This window comes from Punica granatum, chromosome 4 (genome assembly GCF_007655135.1).
Source record: "Punica granatum isolate Tunisia-2019 chromosome 4, ASM765513v2, whole genome shotgun sequence".
NCBI lineage: Eukaryota > Viridiplantae > Streptophyta > Magnoliopsida > Myrtales > Lythraceae > Punica > Punica granatum.
Window position 1 is genome coordinate 1,595,057 of NC_045130.1, and position 19,065 is coordinate 1,614,121.

General features: G+C 40.6%; 3 protein-coding genes across 3 annotated transcripts; all 3 read right to left on the minus strand.

The window, feature by feature from the left end:
* Positions 1-401: 401 nt before the first annotated feature.
* Positions 402-3,175, minus strand: LOC116203663 (pentatricopeptide repeat-containing protein At4g16835, mitochondrial). Its single transcript, XM_031535518.1, has one exon. It carries the CDS (start codon positions 3,089-3,091, stop codon positions 1,067-1,069), a length of 2,025 nt encoding a protein of 674 aa, XP_031391378.1. The 5' UTR covers positions 3,092-3,175; the 3' UTR covers positions 402-1,066.
* Positions 3,176-4,902: 1,727 nt separating this feature from the next.
* Positions 4,903-8,647, minus strand: LOC116203667 (RGG repeats nuclear RNA binding protein A-like). The gene is made up of 7 exons (XM_031535523.1): positions 8,262-8,647; positions 7,198-7,507; positions 7,050-7,115; positions 6,804-6,933; positions 6,383-6,538; positions 6,242-6,295; positions 4,903-5,536 (listed from the first exon to the last, which is right to left on the minus strand). Exons 1-7 carry the CDS (start codon positions 8,437-8,439, stop codon positions 5,330-5,332), a joined length of 1,101 nt encoding a protein of 366 aa, XP_031391383.1. The 5' UTR covers positions 8,440-8,647; the 3' UTR covers positions 4,903-5,329.
* Positions 8,648-10,095: 1,448 nt separating this feature from the next.
* On the minus strand, positions 10,096-12,194 carry LOC116203668 (phospholipase A1-Ibeta2, chloroplastic-like). The gene has a single exon (XM_031535524.1). It carries the CDS (start codon positions 12,084-12,086, stop codon positions 10,452-10,454), a length of 1,635 nt encoding a protein of 544 aa, XP_031391384.1. The 5' UTR covers positions 12,087-12,194; the 3' UTR covers positions 10,096-10,451.
* Positions 12,195-19,065: the final 6,871 nt, after the last annotated feature.

A 19,065-nucleotide genomic window follows, 5' to 3' on the forward strand; every position in this document is an offset into this window, starting at 1 on the left:
GGAACGAACTCTTGGGACTTTCCGGTCACCGGGGGAGTTAGAAAATGGTCTCCAAACACAACATGATCGTGGCCGCACCGAAATGATATCATGAATGGAGGAAAGGATATGCATCATAACAGCAAAATTTAATTGGTCGTAGGGAAAGATGCTTACTTCACCATTCATTACACACAGTTCGATCAACCTCGAAAGGGTTCAATCAACCTCGAAAGGACAATCTAGTTTGCAATTATTTCATGGTCTTTAAAGCGGAGCTTCAAAGCACGATTTGTTTTGTCCATTCCCAATGCTGGTTTCATTCACTAACGATAATTGTCCAGTCATATGGTGGGTCCCTCTTGAGTAAGGAAATTGGCCCAACGGTATATGTGAATGTATTCTTGCTTTTACTCGGGCGGTAGAGCTAATAGTAAAAACTGACTCGATGTAAGAGCAGTCAAAGTTAATTGCGGCCAGGAATCAAACGTAGCCCACAACATCATAGATTTTGTACGGTATATACGTATAGAGGAATATTTTTCACATGGGGTCCATACAAAGATTTTCAATGCGATGTATGGCTCGAGCAGAAGAACAGAGATTCATATCCATAATGAAATTCCAAAACGGTATTTTCCTCTTCCACCGCGTACCGTAAGCAGCTTCCCCCTCTCTAACTGCCAAGTTGTAGAAATGACCAAAGGTAAGTCAGAGGCTGAACGCGATTTCCATGAGAGGCCTCGCTATCGTATCTCTTGCGCCTCAGATCTTTCAAGCGTTTTTCTGATAGCAACAATTTCGTAGCCTCAAAATTCATCTGCATTCCACCGACACTCTGCTTGGGCGGGTTTACAGGGCTTCACTGCACCCTGCCGGTATTACACAATTCTGATCAGGACGGATGTTAGATGGAATCAACCATCACTGCTGACTTGATCTAGAAGATCCACTTCGCAGCAGATCAAAGTCAGCGACTTCCCCGGCAACCTGATGGTTACCTGAGTATTGAGATGTTGACACGGTACAATAAACTTGTCATGCTCCCTATTGCAGCTTGAAGGTTTACCTAACATATAGCAGCTTGTCACCAGTAGTCCCCACACGAGCAAACTCCATCCTTGAAGTGATGGAACCTCACAGTATCCCTAACTATGATCTCTCTCCCTTCAACAGCTGATATGTACTTGGTCGCAGTGTGACAGTCTTTGCACACTCTCAGGTTCTTGAAAACCCTGATGGGAACTTCACGTGGCAATTTTATGAGCCCGAAGGCAATTGCCAATTTCTCGCTATGCCAGAGTAGAAGCTGTTCCTTCTGCTCCTCGCCCACATCATGCAATGAACAGTCAAGGTCGGGCACATAACCAGCCAACCTCATCTTCTTCTCCAACTCGTCCAGTTTCGAGTGTATTGAGCTGAGCTCTGAGTGGACCCTGTCTCCAGACCTGAACTTGTGGACCCTGCTTTTGTATTCAATCCAACTGTATCCCGGAGTTTTAACAATCTTCCTTTCTCTCAGCGATCGCCAAACCCCAGCCACCTGGTCCCACCGGTTCATCGAAGCATAAATGTTTGCTAACTGTATATAAGCGGTCGCACTTCTAGGGTTGATATCGAGCAAGCCCTTGGCGGCAAATTCAGCGATCTCAAAATTCTTGTGGACTCTGCAAGCACCCAAAAGAGTCCCAAAAATTGCGGGATGTGGTTTAAAGGGCATTTTCTTGATCAAGTCCACAGCATCTTCTAGCTTACCAGATCGACCAAGAAGGTCGACCATGCAAGTATAATGGTCAGGCCTCATTTCAACCCCGTAATCTCTAACCATCAAATTGAAATATTCCATCCCCTGTTCCACTAAACCCGCATGGTTACAAGCCATTAGAACTCCAACAAAGGTAATGGAACTAGGCCTCATCCCATCTTTCACCATCTCATCAAACAAATCTAGGGCTAAATTTCCTAGCCCATGCTGCGCGAACCCGGAGATCATAGCACTCCAAGTCACGACATCCCTCTGATTCATCTCAAGGAATACCTTCCAAGCATCCCTAAGATCTCCACACTTCGAGTACATACTAATCAATGAAGTCCCTGCGGTCGTATCTCTAGACAACGGAGTCTTACTAATCAATTGATGAATTTGCCTTCCCAATTGCAACGCAGATAAGTTGCTGCAGCCAAGGAGGACGCTGCTCAAGGTAGACGAATTTGGCGACATCCCTCGATATATCATTTCTCTGAAGACCTTCATTCCATCCTCCGATCGGCCGTTTCCGACATACCCCGCAATAACCGCATTCCATGTGACTAAGTTCTTCTCAGGCATCTGCCGGAACAACTTCTCTGCCTCCTCAACCTTTCCGGACTTCATGTATCCACTAAACATCGCGGTACACGCCACCACACTCTTAACCGGAGCTGCCTCGAAGAACTTTTGCGCCGAGTCCAAGTCCCCGCACTCTACGTACCCTGACACCATGGCACTCCATGAGACCTCATTCTTCTTGGGCATCTCCACAAACAGATCGCGAGCTTGCACCATATCGCCTCTCTGAGCGTACCCCGAGATCAGGGTGTTCCAAGTCGCGGAATCCTTGAGGGGCATCTTCCTAAAGAAGGCCCGCGCCATGTTGATCCCGAAGGAGTGGAGGTAGCAGCTGAGCATGATGTTGTACGAGACGGAGTCTGGTTCGGGAATTTCATCGAACAGCTTCCGCGCTTCCCTGAATTTCCCAGGGGACTTGGCGTAACCAGCCAAGATGGAGTTCCAGGTGACGGTGGTTCTATGCCTCATCCCATCGAACACTCTCCGGGCAGAACCAATGTCGCCGTCTCGGATGTAGTGGGCGATTTCCCTGTTTGATGCGACGATGTCGTCATGTGGATCGCATTGGCGGTGGCATGATGGAAACGACGAGGAGGTGGAGGAGGACGAGGGGGCCTCCCGGGGAAGAGAATTCGACACGGGCAAATGTGGAAGGTGGGCGTCGGGAATTTGGGTCGGGGCTGGGAAGAGATGTGGAGAAGCTGAGTGGGAGTGGCTCTTGCAGAAGCATGACACAGTTAAGCAATGGCTCTTTCGACGACGACTTCTCACGAACAGATGCATGTCACTGACTGTTGTTGTCTCTCTGTCATCGTCCCTCCCGACGGGCGTTGGTCTGTTCCCTCGTGTATTTTTTCTTTTTCCTTTTCATTTAGAGAAAATAACCCTACGTGGTACAGAATTTTTTCGAAAATCACACTATAGCATAAAATAAAATCATTTCACAAGACAATACATAATTTTTTTTTTCATCACCGTGTAGCACGACGTCGGTATTCCGTCAAGAATTGAACTGAATTCTAACCTAATAATATTTTTATGGGTAATTTCGCACAAAATGAAATTTGAGAGACTAAGTTACATTTAATAAAAAAATATAAATAAAAACTAAATAAAAAATAAAAAAAAAGACTGGCTGGGGTTAAGGGCTGCCCCCATCGGCCACTCGGCCCCAACTGGGGGTTATCAGCCTACCCGGACAAGGCCGGTGATCCATCGAGGGATCAGTCACCGGGAAAGAGCCCCCAGTCCCCCGAATTTGGGGGACCCGACGGTTTGCAACCCTAGCCACCCAAATTGAAGGGGACAAAGGCTCCAACCCGAGCCACCCACACCCCGACTAGGGTCGTCGGCCTAGTCTGCGCAAGCCGGTGACCTCAATCGGGGGACTGGTGGTTGGTGGAGAGTCCCGTCCACCTTCCGATCGGCCACCACTTATCCATTTTCTTTTTAATAATTCATATTATTTTTTTATTTTCTTTAATGTAATTTAGTTTCTCAAGTTTCCTTTTATACGAAATTACTCATGAAAAGGTTGCCATGTCAGAATTCCGTCCAATTCTTAACGGAATATCAACGGTGTGCTACATGGTGAGAAAAAAAAATTATGTGTTGTCTTGTGAAATGATTTTATTTCGTGCTGCAATGTAATTTCCGCAAAAAATTATATACTATGTGGTGTTATTTTTTTCTTTCTTTTAAGGAAATATTTTTATTTTTTTTTATTACAATGAAAACATATATAAGCATAATAAATAAATAAATAAATAAATAAGAGCAAAGAAAAGCTAAATAAGACACAAGGATAATATGAGGTTGCAGATGGACACGTACTAGTGCGATATAACCCCCCTCAATATCCTATATATTTGCTTTTTAGATCGACAGGGACTAGTTTAACGGACAGTCTCTTTACGTTTAGAAAACTAATGAGGGCATATATTCTAAACCACAAAAAAGCTACGAGGATGATACGCACATATAGTCTAACGGCGAGGCAGGCAATCAGCTTATGATGCGCGCATGTGGTCTACCAGCGAGGCAGACAATCAAGCTTTAGACTAGCTCGGCGAGGCCATGTTGCAACCTCGCACAAGAAAAATAGGACTAATTACTCTCTTTGCACTTTTTTTCTAATTCTAGCTCGACCTTCGAAAAATTCACCCAATTAGACTACCTAATTTCATTCGCGTTGATGAGGCTGAAGGCCGAATCATACGGCCAGCATTGGCGTTGGTGAGGGGCTACAACTCGAATCTTATGGCCTGAATGATTGCGCAACCTCAAGGCCTCTCCGCATTATAAACGCGAACTAATTCACCAAAACCACAATATATAGGACTTTTTCAAGGACGGGAACTTTCCAATGGGTAGTAGACAGACAATATCATCTTGTTTTGAGCACCATTACAGAATCTGGGTTTACTTCCCACTGTATCAAATATATATATATAACAAGAATAACAAAGCAACATCTATACCTATCCATCCCATACAGAATTATAAAAGCAGAAACTTACTCTCGAATCACCTCACGCAGGACAAAGACTCGATTGTTAAGTGACTTCTTGTTCTAACAAATGACGCATTATTCATTCCAATTGAATTCTTATTAAGAACTGCAACAAATTCAATTTAGCACAAGAAGGAATGGAATCGAATAAGTCAAAAACCTACGATCCCCACTTCCTATAACGTAAATACCCAATCTAAACTTTGCCAACCCCTCTATAAAAACGGTAGACCTCATTATAACAAAAATATTTTAAAAGTGGTTTGAGTCAAAGTAAGTCTGCAACAAAAACCCACCGGTGAATAAAAACCGGCAGACCAAATAACTAAAATTTACACCAAAGAAAAAAACAAGAGACAGATGACATCAAAAAAGGGTCTCTAAATATTAAGAAAATATCAATCCTGTCAAATTGATCGAGCCACTCGCTCTTCAATAGATATTGATTGATGATGATAAACTTCATAAGAAACAGAAGAGCGAGTCTTGAGTAGACTGGGGCATAAACCTCAGTTTTTGCCCCCAAGTGAGGGGAACTGCCCAAGATCCTCGATGGCTGGAGCTGTTGTGTTGTAGTACGAGTTGCCAGCAGCATAACCACCAGTGTAGACATCTGATCTTGGTCCACGGCCACGGCCACGGCCCCGACCACGACTGCCTGGGCTGTAATGCCTATCCCCTTCAGCGGGCTTCAGGAAATCATTTATGCTCAGAGACTGTAAAAAGAATAAAGAGAATCAAATATCGCCCTCAGAATAGGGGATAGGAAACACTTCCAACTCTCTCAGACAATGAAGCAATGGCTCTAAACCAACAAGACCCAACAAAAACGAAAATGGAGATAAGGGCACCACTACAGCAGTATGACCCCACCATAATTTAGAGGAGATTCTTTTTCAGAAAAAGAGACCAGGCTTCCCACTAATTAGGTTGAGTCACTGACCATTGTATCTCGCAACATAAATGACCCTATCTTCATTTCATTGTATTTTCTCTATCTCAAACAGATTTTGTATTAAAATTCTCCCACTCAGACAATGCCAACAAGATGGATAGACCAAAGGAAATGCACGTGAAACGGTAACCACATATAATGTATTAAGACCACAAGTTTAGGTGGCCATGCGCATGGCCAAGTACCATGATGTTCCAATAAAGAACAGTAATTCTAGAGGCTTAGGGCCCGTTTGGTTTCAGAGTTTGATTTTAGAATCATGATTTTGATTTTAACTCTACCCACTACACAACAAAAACACACGTTTCCCAAATCAAATTTATAATACCATCTCATTTGTCCTTTTCCACAATCGAAATCAAAATCAAAATCAAAGTTACTTTTAACTCTGAAACCAAACGCACTCTAAGCCTCCTATGCCGTATCTTTCTGTCAAGATTGATCAATATGATAGCTAGAGTTGTACCTTCTTGGCCTTATCTTCCTTGTCAGCATCCTTGCGCTTATCTTTCTCAGACCCCTGCCAATAACCAAAGACTTCAACCAACTTCCTAGGTAACACTAAAATAATTGGTAGCAAGATGCAATGGAAGTTGATGAATCTCACCAGCTTGATGAATACATCATCATTGTTCTTCTTGTTGGAAAGTGGTTGCATAGACTCGAAGGCTTTTGTATCCACCTTCCGTTGCTCAGTCTTCGAAGCCAGCAAAACCTTCCTCTTCTCTTCAAGTACTTTCTCATACTCCTCTAAAGTCATTTCCTGTCATAATAAGATGGATAAATCACGTAAATTAGATGAGATTTTCTAAGTAAACTGCATGTCCAATTACTGCACATGCTTTAAGAAAATTATCTTATCATTCAACTATATAACACCAATGAACAGCCTATTATTTAATACAAGAGACTTGTCAATGGACTACTCTGCCTGATAACTCTAGGGGATAATTAACAAGTACAGAACTTTGAATACGCCTGTCCTTTCCATAGACATAAATCCACTCACAAAAATTGCAGCAGATTACCTTATCCTCAGGTTCCTGCTCCTCAGGCTCCTTAACAGGACTCTCCTTTCCAGCATCAGCAACATCTTCATCCACTGGTTTCTCCACATCCACAGTTTTCTCGACTTCATTAATAGTCTCCACAACCTCACTGATTAGAACAAAAGACGAGATCAAGGTAAAATTGACAAAAAAACAGAAATTAGAACACAGATGATTATGTAAATTATGCTTAGATGTCAAAAACAAGCAAAAACAACTACTCACACTGCAACTTCATCAGCAGGAGTTCCCCAATTTCCACGGCCAGCACCTTCACGTTTCAGCTCATTCCTGAAGCCAAAGGGATATGAGCACCAACGAACTATCATACACATCATTAAAGGATGGACCACTCCTTGTACAAATTGCTTACCCTCGTCCAGTCCCACTACGACGTTCAAATACCCTCCGAGGGCGTTCACCCTCACCATCTTCTCCATTGCTAAAACCGCCACGGCGACCACCACGGTACCCACCGCGAGGCCCACCACGCCTTTCAGATGCTCTCCCAGAGTCTCCTTCTTCTGAGGGTCTATAACCTCCAGAGAATCCATTGTTGTTGCTGAATGAACTCTCATAGTTGTTTGAGTCTCGATCAGACCCGCGACCTCCTCCGCGGCCTCGACCATATCCACGTCCACCGCGGCCGCCGCCACGCCCACCTTCATTCCTCACCTCTCTCACTATACATTAACAAAGAAGAGAAAGAAAAGAATAATGGAAGAGTTAGATTTAAACACTATCAATGAGTTTTGAGAGAACTGCCTCAATTTGTCCTCGGAAACCTTTAATTCTTAATAGAATTATTTATTAAATGTTTCCATGCATTTTGAGCCTCAGAATTTGAACTTAACAACTACCCTAAACATAAGTTACTGACAACAAAAAAAAGACCCAATTCCTGAACAATAACCATCATGAAATGAGCTAAGGAACAGCTTTAAATGAAAGGAGCAGACAATAATCATCCGATCAATCTCGAACGACCCAATGCCTAAACAATAATTATCACGAAATTCAGCAAGGAAACAGCTCTAAGCAAAGAGAGCTGACAAGATCCAAGACTGATCTTTCAATCTAAGAATAACAATCGCCATTTCCAGTTTATGGTTATGAGCAAAATATAATTCAGTCAGTCAAGAGAACTTGAATGCAACCCCGTTATCTAAGCTCGTAAATTTAGACGAAACACCGATGCATCAATTAGAGACTTCAAACTTCCCAAAATCATTTCTAGATAGCTGAATAGAATAAGAATCCAGTATGTGCTGATTACTGTTCAGCAGTAAACTCTACCACAAAATATCTCTCAGCATGGCATTCAACAAACAATCAATTCTACTCTGACGCACAGAAGCACATGACACATTCGAAAAAGGTCAAAATAAGCTAAGAACGCCAGCTAAAATGAACGAAGAGTCCCTAATCGAATCTCACCAGCTTGAGCAGGAGGTAGCGGCTTGGAAGGGAGCTTAGCTGCGGGCTGAGCTCCTTGACCAGGGGACGAATCTTTCTTAGGCTTCTCGACCTTCAACTGCTGAGCGGCGGCGACGAGCTGGGTGACGTCCTCGTTGTCATCGTCAACCAAGAGATCAAATGGATTGGCGGTCGCCATTTTTGTGCAATTCCTCTTGCAGACGGAGACGATGAGGGCTTTAGCCTTTCACTAAATAGCAACCTTAAAGCCGTATCACGTACTCATCGCCATGAGCGATCGATAAACAGCTTCGAATCAACGCAGAGATATACAGAGAGAGAGAGACAGAGAGTAGAGTCTGAGCGGGAAAACCCTAGCCAATGCGGCAGAGGGGCACGAGGAGATGAAGTCGCAGGGTTATAAACCCTACGTAAGAGATCCCGTGCGGGCAAGTCCACTGAAAACAGTATGAAGTCAGCGAGATGAGTGGAGGAGCTTGAGTTTGACCTCAGAAGGTTGGGTTTATCAGAGGAGTGGAACCGCCGTTAGATCTTTGGTCAAATTGTCTGCAGTTGACCCCTCCGTTCTCCACCCTCCATTTCTATTTTCCTTTACTTTATGTATTTATTTTTGGGTAATATTGTTGATTTTATTAATTACTATTATGAATTTATTGGTACTTATCCAAATCCAATGTACATGCATAGAAATGAAAGGAATTCATTGGCATATTAACCAAAAGCAAACAAAAAATAATAATTAGCACATAAGACGGTAAATATTAATTACTAACCAAAGAAACTCGTAAAAAAAAAAAAGACCTTAACATGTTCGAATATTTGAAAAGATAAATGAATATATTCTCTGCCTTTACATGAAGAAAATACATGCCAAGTGGTACGACTATTAAATATTAGATCTCTACATCAATTGTAAGCTAATATTTTTGAAACATATGCCGAGTACTATACGGATTTATCTCTGTATTGGTAATAAATTAAATTAAAGAGTGCATAAATATGTATAATTATGAGGCGCGTAAGAAATCTTGCATAATCAGAAACGAATTATATATTATAAATGAATCGCCGAACCCGGAAAAGAATCCAAGCGTCTTAAAACTCTATTACTTATTATTATAAGTTCTGATATAGATAGATATATTAAAATGCTTCCCTTTGTAGTTCCAAGTAAACTTTTTCAGTTATGGACAAAATCGATTTTAATCGAGCGAAGTGGGAGCACGTGAAATCGATTTCAGGACAATCGTGGGAGCACGTGAATCTACAAAGTGGGCCAACCCAGCCCAATGGGCCGAGCTTTCTGGGCTCCGGTCCAATAATTTCTTTCAATGCAACTCTCTTAGAATGGACTTTTCCCTTTCTTATAGATTTTGATCTCCTCGAGCAACAAGCATAAGAGTTCGGTCATACTATGATCGAACCGGAACCATTAGTTAAGCCCTATCCTTCACTGATACACTCTTAAAACTCCACTCATAATTTGATGAGACATATTCTCTGCTAATCCGACCTTAACGAAAGAAATGTAAGTAATCGACTTCTTATATACGCAGATGGGATTACATTAACCCCATCTATAACCTCTAAAATGACTAAGGTACCATTAATATTATAGAAATGGAATGGAACTGAATGCAATGAGATCTCGTCTTTTCATTTCATTTGCTTATATAGTGACACTTTCATTAGTTAAAATGATTATTCTATTTGAAATGACTATACAAAATTCATTTCCATTCAATTTCTCTCCTTTTTTTGGTGCTTTTTTTTTTTTTTTGCCTTTTGCTCCTCTTTTGAATGGACATAAAGCAAAGTAAAGGGAAAAGAAAAGTGACGTGTAAAGGCCAAGTTGCACTTGCACCAACTGACTGCTCCATACGGAGGATTATGTACAATCCATCACCATCAACTTTTGAAGGGAAAAAAAGCAAAATAACAAGGAACAAATGAACCATCAATTTCTCTTTTTCCCACAGGGACATCATATTCACATGCAGTGAATTCATTTTTCACAATTTACACATGACCGCGTGGATGCATCACTCTTGATTCATTTGATTTGTCCTTTTTCGGGGCAGAATCGGACATCGATGGATTTTCTGTCTCGAGATTCTGATTTTGGCCACGAACTATTTACATGTGACCTGAACATTATATGTACGATGAATCTACTGAATTTTGTGTTATTTAAGATGGACTCGGTAGACAGCTGGACATGAACATCGCCTGTCTTTCGGTCTCGAGGTTTAGGGTCAAGGTCTTGGCCTTCCTGATGTACAGCCTCTTCATGTTGGATCCTTGCTCGTGGAGCAACTTGAGTAGGCTCCTCTTGGCATTTGGTCGAAACGGACACTCCGACGACGAGAACCCATCCACCAAATGAAGATAGGCCTCCAAGTCGTGGCAGCATGCGATGTCCGCATCGGGTTTCAAGTACGGGGACATCTTTGTTTCCACCTTCATCTCAGTCCCCACGTGGGAGTAGTCCCAATATTCCTCCGCGACTCTGGTAGACCTTAGCTTCTGCTCGAGCTCACCGCTGAGGAGGGGCCCCGGTACTCGGGTGATGAGGTCCTGATTGTTCACGATTCGTAGGACCTTCACATTTTTCGCACCAACTCTATCTGCAAATGCCTCATTGCCCACGCGAGGTCCACCGAAGGAGAAGACAGCTACAGGTGGCACATCCGGGGCACATGTGCTCAGCTCGTCGGCCACCAACAGGGCCAAGGCTGCACCGAGACTGTGTCCGGTGACCGTAATGCTCAAGGTCTCGCCCTTGTACTGTTCCATCAACCCCTTCACCTCCTCCACCACAGACTCGGCCAGGCTAGACACATAGGCTCCACGTGTTTTGTACAAGCTCAGGAACCCGGTTTGCACCTTTGGTTGCAATTGGCCTGCCTGGACATTTCCGTCATTATCGCCATTATCGGCTATCGGAACTTGTTGGGCCCGTAAATTCTCGGCCCACTCGAGGCACGTCGCGGTGCCTCGCAGGGCGATAACAATGTCCCTCCGTCCCATTCTCTGTATCTCCCTCCGATCATCACACACCGCCACGTACCCGATCCAGCTGGATCGCTGGGTCATCCATTCCAGGTCGGGCGCCACGTCATCCACCCACTTTGGCAGCCCGATGGAGGACGTGGCGTACAGACTCTTAGTGACCCTGTACGACCGGTCGGGGAGAGCCATGTGGCGCTCTGGCGGGGCCATTTCCGGCATGGCGGGGTCTGAATGAAACCCCTGGTAGGCGGCCTGGACGAGCTCCCCGTACTTGACGACCTCCCGACGAAGGTTCTCGTCGAGCGGGTCGAGCATGCCGGCCCAGTCGTTGCTCCCGTGGTACTCCCGCCACCGGCTTCCGAGGTGGTTCCTGGGGGAGTGTTCCTGGGTCATCGAGAGGAGCCGCTGGAGGCGAACGAGGTGGCGGGGCGACATCTCCTCGGCCGCCGCCGCCGCAGCCCCCTCACCTGGCCAAATCCGGGCCAAATTGAGCCCTTCGAGCAGTCCTATTCCGACTCTCTTTTCCAAGAACGAAGCCCGATCGCTGCTCTTGTCAGAACCTTTGATCGGCGTCTGTGGCGGCTGGGCAATCGGAGCAGGTGACGGTTTCTGGAGGAGCTTCTCGAGGTTGGCGAGGTGGAGCCGAGTTGAGTCGGTGGATGTGGTGATTGTACTGGCCGTACAGCTTATGGTTCGGGAAGTGATGCTGTTTGTTCTGATAAGAGAGTTCAATGGCGACATGGTCCGGCATTTGAAGCTCCCGCTCCTGCTCATCATGTTAAGGGTTTGAGAAGGTATCATTGAAATTGCCATGGCTGGGCTGTCTCTAGAGAGAGAGAGAAGAGAGAGAGAGAGAGAGAAACAGAGGGTGAAGTGAGAGAGAGAGAGCGAGGGAGAGGGAAGCCGCGCGCCCGGTCGGAGATGGAACCAAACTGGTATTGAGAGCGTCAGTTCCCCATATTTATAGACATAGCAGACACGGATACTTTTTTTTGGGGAAAAGATATTATATTCTTTTTATTTTGTTATTATTCTACTTCCCTCGTTATTTCTTTTGGGTCAAATCAGCAAAATATTATTGTATTTTTTAGGAATTCAGATATTGATTTTGATGGCATTTTAAGATGTTACTTTACCAACCGGAGTTAGTTTAACCAGTTCAACATTTATTTTATAATGTCTCGCATTTGACTTCTGTAAATGAAGAAAATTCATATTGGGATAATTTCTATCTCTTTAGCGGGCCGACTCAGCTCGAACTGGATTAACCGGAATCGGTTGAGTTTTCGAATACTAAAGTAAAAATAAAAAATAAAAAATACCTCTTTAGAATCTCATATATCCTCTACACCTCTTAACTCGTTAGGATTTGGCTAGATAACGACCCCATTCCAAATTCGAATCATCTTGAGATCACTTGTGAGGCTGACGAATCAATTTACCCATCACGAGGAGTTCAATGGACAAATGAGACTCTGACGAATATCCCCGTAAAAAAAAGAAAAAAAGAAAAATCATCGAGTATGTTCTTATTTTGCAAAAAAAAGAAAAGAAAAGAAGAATATGGTTAAATATTCTTCTATCAGAAATATCGGGCTGTTTCGAATCTTACTATAATGTACTAGATATTATCGGTTAAGTATGAAAACTCAAATTAAATATGAATCATAGGACTAGGTCTTATTACTATAAACTTACGACATATTGTATTATGTCATTTTTCTCTTTTTGCTCAGGAATAAGTTGAAACGTATATATACTTGTATATTCTTTTATTTTGAATGGAATTTTTGTGGATGTCTGAAAGGATGACATTTCATCCCGAAAAGTCTAAAAGAACAAAGCAAGAATTTTTTGACGCTCTGGTTGGCTGACAATATGCATTTTTTCGCTGGAACTTGCTTTTTTTTTCTTTTTTTTCCCATTCCTTTTCCTTTTATCTTTTCTTCTTTATATACGTTTTAATAATCACGTAATTATACTTGTTGAAGAAATTAAACAAATTCTAATGCTGAACTAGGTCGTGGCCAATCTTGTCCAGCATAAAATGAATATTGACTTCAGAATTGCTTCGCCAATATCTACGTACTTCAAGATTTTGGACCCAACGGATCAGTTGACCACATATTCATGTATATATATATATATATATATATGTATGTGTGTGTGGGTTTACAATCTGAATTTAATTAAACCAGAAAATGAAAGAAAATTGAAATGGGCATATAGCATAATTCAGTACGAGCTAAATAGGATGTACAATATCAATTGTACGGAATGTTGTTAGATGACTAACACCAGATTCTTATCATCCTCTTCGGTCTTTGGCGAAGGAATCCATCTTCTACCACAGATCAAGACAGCAGGAAAAACATCTGTGCTGTAAATTGGTAGAGCCTTGTCATAGTCGATTGGTCGGCTTATTCTCCTCGTCTCTCCGGATCTCACCGCCACGATTAGGGAGACATCTATTTCACCGACTGAGTTATGTATATATATGCATAATACTCGACGGGTATTGTCCGTCCTGAAAATGAGGTGATAGGCACAGTCAATATGATTATGGTCAATTTCACAAGGGTAAGTGCGTGGGTCTCGAGTGGGTGGGAGTTGATAAATAATAATGTTGACAAAACTTGCAAGGTTCAGCAACAGGAAATCCTTAGTCCAACTTCATCAAATTCCAACATTTTAGCTATATGCCTTTTACAATGGAACACAACACACACCACAATATGCATGAAGGCGACTGTCGGTGCTTATGTACCTCATTTCTTATTTATGGCGTCATCATCCTTTTTTTTTACTTTAACATATAATATATTTTTTGATTATAAGAGACTAGAAGTAGACGAGTTTAATACAAAAAAAAAAAGAAAAATTTATTATAAGAATACGAGTAGTCCTACTTACAAGAATCAAACTTAAAAATATCTTAATTACTATGTGAGAGCGTGCTACTATCTGTTACACAAAACTCTCTTTGCGTCTTTCGTATATAATTTGATATCATCACAAATGCTAAAATAAATTCGGTTTATTTTATGAAATGAAATATCTGCTTTGTTTAGATAGTAGTTTTTCCTGTTAAAATAATATATCTTTAGAAAATGATGTAAATACTAATTTAATCTATCTTGGAATGGCAATTCATGTATTTATGTCAATTCACATATTTCTAATTGACTGGCGTGTCAGGGAACATTTATGAAAGTGCGATGTCTTGGTAAAAGGCTGAATTTGGAATTGGTAATTTGGTTTGATCATTATGTTTTTGTTTCAACCAAGGAAACAAAACAACATCGGATTATCAAATGTCAAAAAAGTCAGTTTTCTATTCACCGTAAAAAGAAAAAAAGAAGAAAGAGAAACAGTTTTCTTGTTGGACTTTTTTTTGGTCAATTCCCACTATCACCTTGAGAGACATTTACTAAATCTCCCAATGTTCTGCTGGCACTGATCGACAGTCATAAAGAGCTTCCTAATACACGCAATTAAGAACTCTCATTACTGAAGTAAACTTCCGTGATTAGCTAACAACTTATGATCACCTAATTTAACTGACTAACTCCATCTCCGTTTTTGAATTTATGTGCCTACTTCCTTGCACGCCGACACAACATGCGCTCGCATATTCTCTTACGTATGTTATTTCAATATGTGTGCAGTTATATCTTTCTAGTAAAGGAGAACTTGAAAATCGATCAACCCAAGGAAAATAAACGTTTGATCCGAAATGAAATTTCAAACTGTGAATAACAAAATTTACACATATTTGTTTCTCTGTTGACGTGTATTAATCGCGAAATCGTCGAGAGTTAATTTTTTCGATTTATTTTGTCGTCAGTTAAATAAATGTGTCTCCATCTTCTGATCTCTCTTTTTTTATTTTTCTATTTTAACGAACAGTCTCCATCTTCTGATCGTTTATACATTATCCCATTTTTCTTTCTTTTTTTCCGTCACGTACTCTTGTTCTTGCCGAGTACGCAAAAAGAAAAGTCAACACTCGTTCGAAGCATGTATGTCTCCTCGTCCTCGAAGAGCAAGGAGCCAAGGCCCCATGCATATTTACTATATATGTTTTTTACAATTTTTTTCCCAAATATAAGGGAAAAAGATTTTTCTTCTTTTCTTTTTTAACTAAAGAAAACTCACGGTAAGTGAATATAAAAGGGTCAGGACGTCACATTTATTTGTTTACAAAAACAAATTTTACTTAATTAATTTAAATTTATTTTTCCTTCGATTTAACAATACAATCATTACTTTTTTTATTTTTTTTCAAATTATCTCTCATATATTTTTCTTATATATTATTATAATTAATTTTTAATATTAAATTTTTTCAACTATTCATTCCTAAATTTTAATATTTTTTCCTCTATTCAATAATATAATCGTTACTTTTTTTATTTTTTTCAAATTTACTCATATACTTTTCCTAACTACCTATGTTTTCATATTCTCAAATCAAATCAAATTAAATTAAATCAAATTTAATTTCGTTACCAGACACTGTGTAGACATATATAACCACACTATGTTCAGAATTATTTAAAAAATAAATTTTGAAAAAAAGACAAAACCCTCATCGTGGTTTGGGATTGGGACAAATCGCATCTTGTTCTTTTATTTGGGACAATTAGCTTCCTGTGGTTTGCTCCGTCAGACATAGAGGGTTACGGCGTTAATTTTTTTTTTCATTTTCAATCCTCAATCTTTAACATTTTAATCATTTTGATTATAAATAGTTTTCTTTTATCATTCATATCCTAAAATTTTCATTTTATTTCATTTTAGTCCAACAAAGGAAATCAAAAGGGAATCGGGATCGGGGTCGCCGATTGGAAGCTCCGACCCCAAATCAACCGGGGACCTCCGACTCAGAGTTCTTCGTTGATTCGCTAACATCTATATATGTAATATATAGACGTTGATAGCCATTAATCGCAGATTACAAAATTAATAAGAATTTCCTTGAGTATATATAAAATGATTAGACTCGCTATCCTATCAGCTCGATTTATATTTTAATGGACATGGACCGCTTGCAAGCTCAATGAAAATTTAACATAATATGAGAATGGGTTACATGTCCGTGTAAACTTTCGCAGCACCAAGTCTAGTATCTATTTGTTATGGGCAGCCAAAGTGTACTTGGGTAGTCTGTCGACGTAAGAGTGGAAGTCAAACTCATGTGGTATTTACTCGAGCGAGAAAAAGTAAGTCTACCTCGTAATCAATTGTCGTTCACCGTCTAATGTGGAAGAGGAATGTCACCTCCCTTGCATCACGCCTATCTACAATAGATCTAACGCATTTATGGAGTGCCCACCTACCCCATCGTCCTCTCGATGGGTGCAAGTCCAGGCAAGCTATAAATCGGGGAAGAGAGGACGCTTGAGCTAAGCTATATATGTATGTATGTATAGGTTCCTGTCTCAGCTAACAGCGTGTAGACCCGAGAGCTTAAACTTTTCTATTGCATGGCGAGGTGGTTAAACGTGCAAACCGTGTGGGCTGGACATATGGTCAGCCATAACATTACATGGGATCTTCCCTTCACTCGGAGAAGAGTCTTGAAAACTCCGCCGTCCACTCAGTCTGTCTCTACACTGATTAATTAATTAAAATAGAATACTTTTACCAAAAAAGATGAAGAATATTGGAATTGTGGGGTTCGGATTTTCTTGATCACAAACGAGCCCATTGCTCTGTCGGAAAACGACAGTTTTGAACAGCAGAGAGGGAGTGAAGGAATCTTTTCACTACTCCACACTACGCTGAGGAGAGGGAATATAATGTGTGTGGACGTGGGACACGTGATTATTATGAGGAATTAGTTATTAATTACGATAAAGATGGTGCAGTACAATAGCGCATACACGTTCTCGCCCGTTGATCAAGAAATTATATATTCGATTTTTATGATTGGATTATTCATATGTATTATTTTATTAGTTATTAAAATTGAAATATATAAATTATTATAAGCTTCATCAAAATCGAAAAAAATTAATTATTGAAGGGGAAGGACAGAAACCACAGAGTCTCCTGTCTGTTTTGCGTTTACGGGGAAAGATGGGAAACGTGCTCGGCGTTTTCCGCTTGGACAGATCGATCACTCGTTATTTTCCAGGTTTCTGTTTGTTCCTTGCCTGTCCACATCGGCCGGAGAAAATATTAAATGAGTAATACATAGTTAAATGATTGTATAAAATTTTTACCATCGAATAACACGTGTCTCTCTATTTTTCTTACTTTACATGTGCCATTTGAAAGTGAAATTTTACACTATTAGCTATGTATTTTTAGACCAATATTCTTCTCCCTTGCGCGTGCTTAATTCTTCTTGTCTTTGTGGAAAGCTCCGGAACACCTTTTCCCTGACGTGTCTTCTCCTGGAAAACATGAGATATATCATATCTATTACATATATATATATATATGTACTCTCTTCCGCTGTAAAGTAATATGGAATATCGAAGTGCATCTACAAGATTGGTGAAGAATAGACTATTTGCCAGATTCGATAGTATTGTCGATTATCATATTCTCGTATTGGAACAGAGTTCAGTTGTTGTATCTGCTGTTGCCATATCGATCTAACTAGGTAGAAGTTCCCGGGTGAAAAACGAGCCCCAGCTACGCCGCACGTGATGATATTAACCCTAGATAGCCTTGTGCTGCCACCATACGCCATCTTCTCCTCATCAATTCGACCTGGCCGGCAGGCAGTGGACCAATGGCCGCTCCACGAGATACGTGTCATCACATCGAAAATGATTTCTTAGAATATTCAACCAGGAGCTATCTATTTTCAAATTTGAAGCGAAATTCGTTCGACCTTAGAGTTTCCAGCGTACCGTAGCTGACTTTTGATTCGGGAGTGTAATAATAATCACTTAATTAGATTAGTGATGATTGCTAAACACCGAGTTCCCCGCGGTTTTTCAGTTTTTCTATCTTATTCCTCGTGTTTCATGCTAGAGACAAAATGAATGAATCATTTAAAATTCATTGACATGAATCATCAGCAAATAAATTAATGATTCTTGCGTTGGAGTGAGAAATTATATAAACCATCCATGATTAATTAATTGGGAACGTGGGACATGAATCCTCGCTTCGTTAAGAGTTCCACATGGAAATATCATTAATTTACACTTTTCTATCAAATCGAAAAAATTATATTATTAATTGTTTATTAATGAATTAATTAATTAACACTCGTTTATCTCTCTCTGGATAAACGACATCTAATTTTAGGGGAAAAAAAAGAAGAAGAAAGGAAAACGAGTAATCAGTGGAGAGGGGACGTGTTAGTGCGATTTTGAAGTCAGCAGTATTCTGTATTCATTCTCTTACTCATAATAAAACAGATTTTAAATTTAATTATCGTTGATGAAACTTTTTATATCTCTTTTATCTTCAATTCGCATACACTATGAGCTCACAAGCTTTTCTTAGCATAATATAAAAATTCAGTAAACATTTGGGAAATTGTAAAATAATTACTAATCGTAATTATTTTTGCTTAAATGCGAAAGGTTCTTTTCTTCCATCCAATAGGAGAAGACCACCGACCAATTAGGTAGCTGCTCGATATGATTAACGAAGAGCACTTTTCGTAATAGATAATTTTGGTGGGCCATCTCATCACTCAGAATTCTTTTAGTGGCCATAGAATTTGTGAGACATCGAAGATTTTTTAGTTAAAGTGAATTATTACGATTCCTGGTACTGTACACACATACATGAAAATGAAATATAATTGAAAGTTCTATAT

Excerpts from the sequence above, each read along its gene's own strand:
- LOC116203667 (XM_031535523.1), bottom strand. The coding sequence starts at position 8,439 with ATGGCGACCGCCAATCCATTTGATCTCTTGGTTGACGATGACAACGAG. Across the intron at positions 6,934-7,049 it reads CCTGCTGATGAAGTTGCAGT|TGAGGTTGTGGAGACTATTA; the intron begins GTGAGTAGTTGT and ends TGTTCTAATCAG. Across the intron at positions 6,539-6,803 it reads AGCAGGAACCTGAGGATAAG|GAAATGACTTTAGAGGAGTA; the intron begins GTAATCTGCTGC and ends TTATTATGACAG.
- LOC116203663 (XM_031535518.1), bottom strand. The coding sequence starts at position 3,091 with ATGCATCTGTTCGTGAGAAGTCGTCGTCGAAAGAGCCATTGCTTAACT.
- LOC116203668 (XM_031535524.1), bottom strand. The coding sequence starts at position 12,086 with ATGGCAATTTCAATGATACCTTCTCAAACCCTTAACATGATGAGCAGG.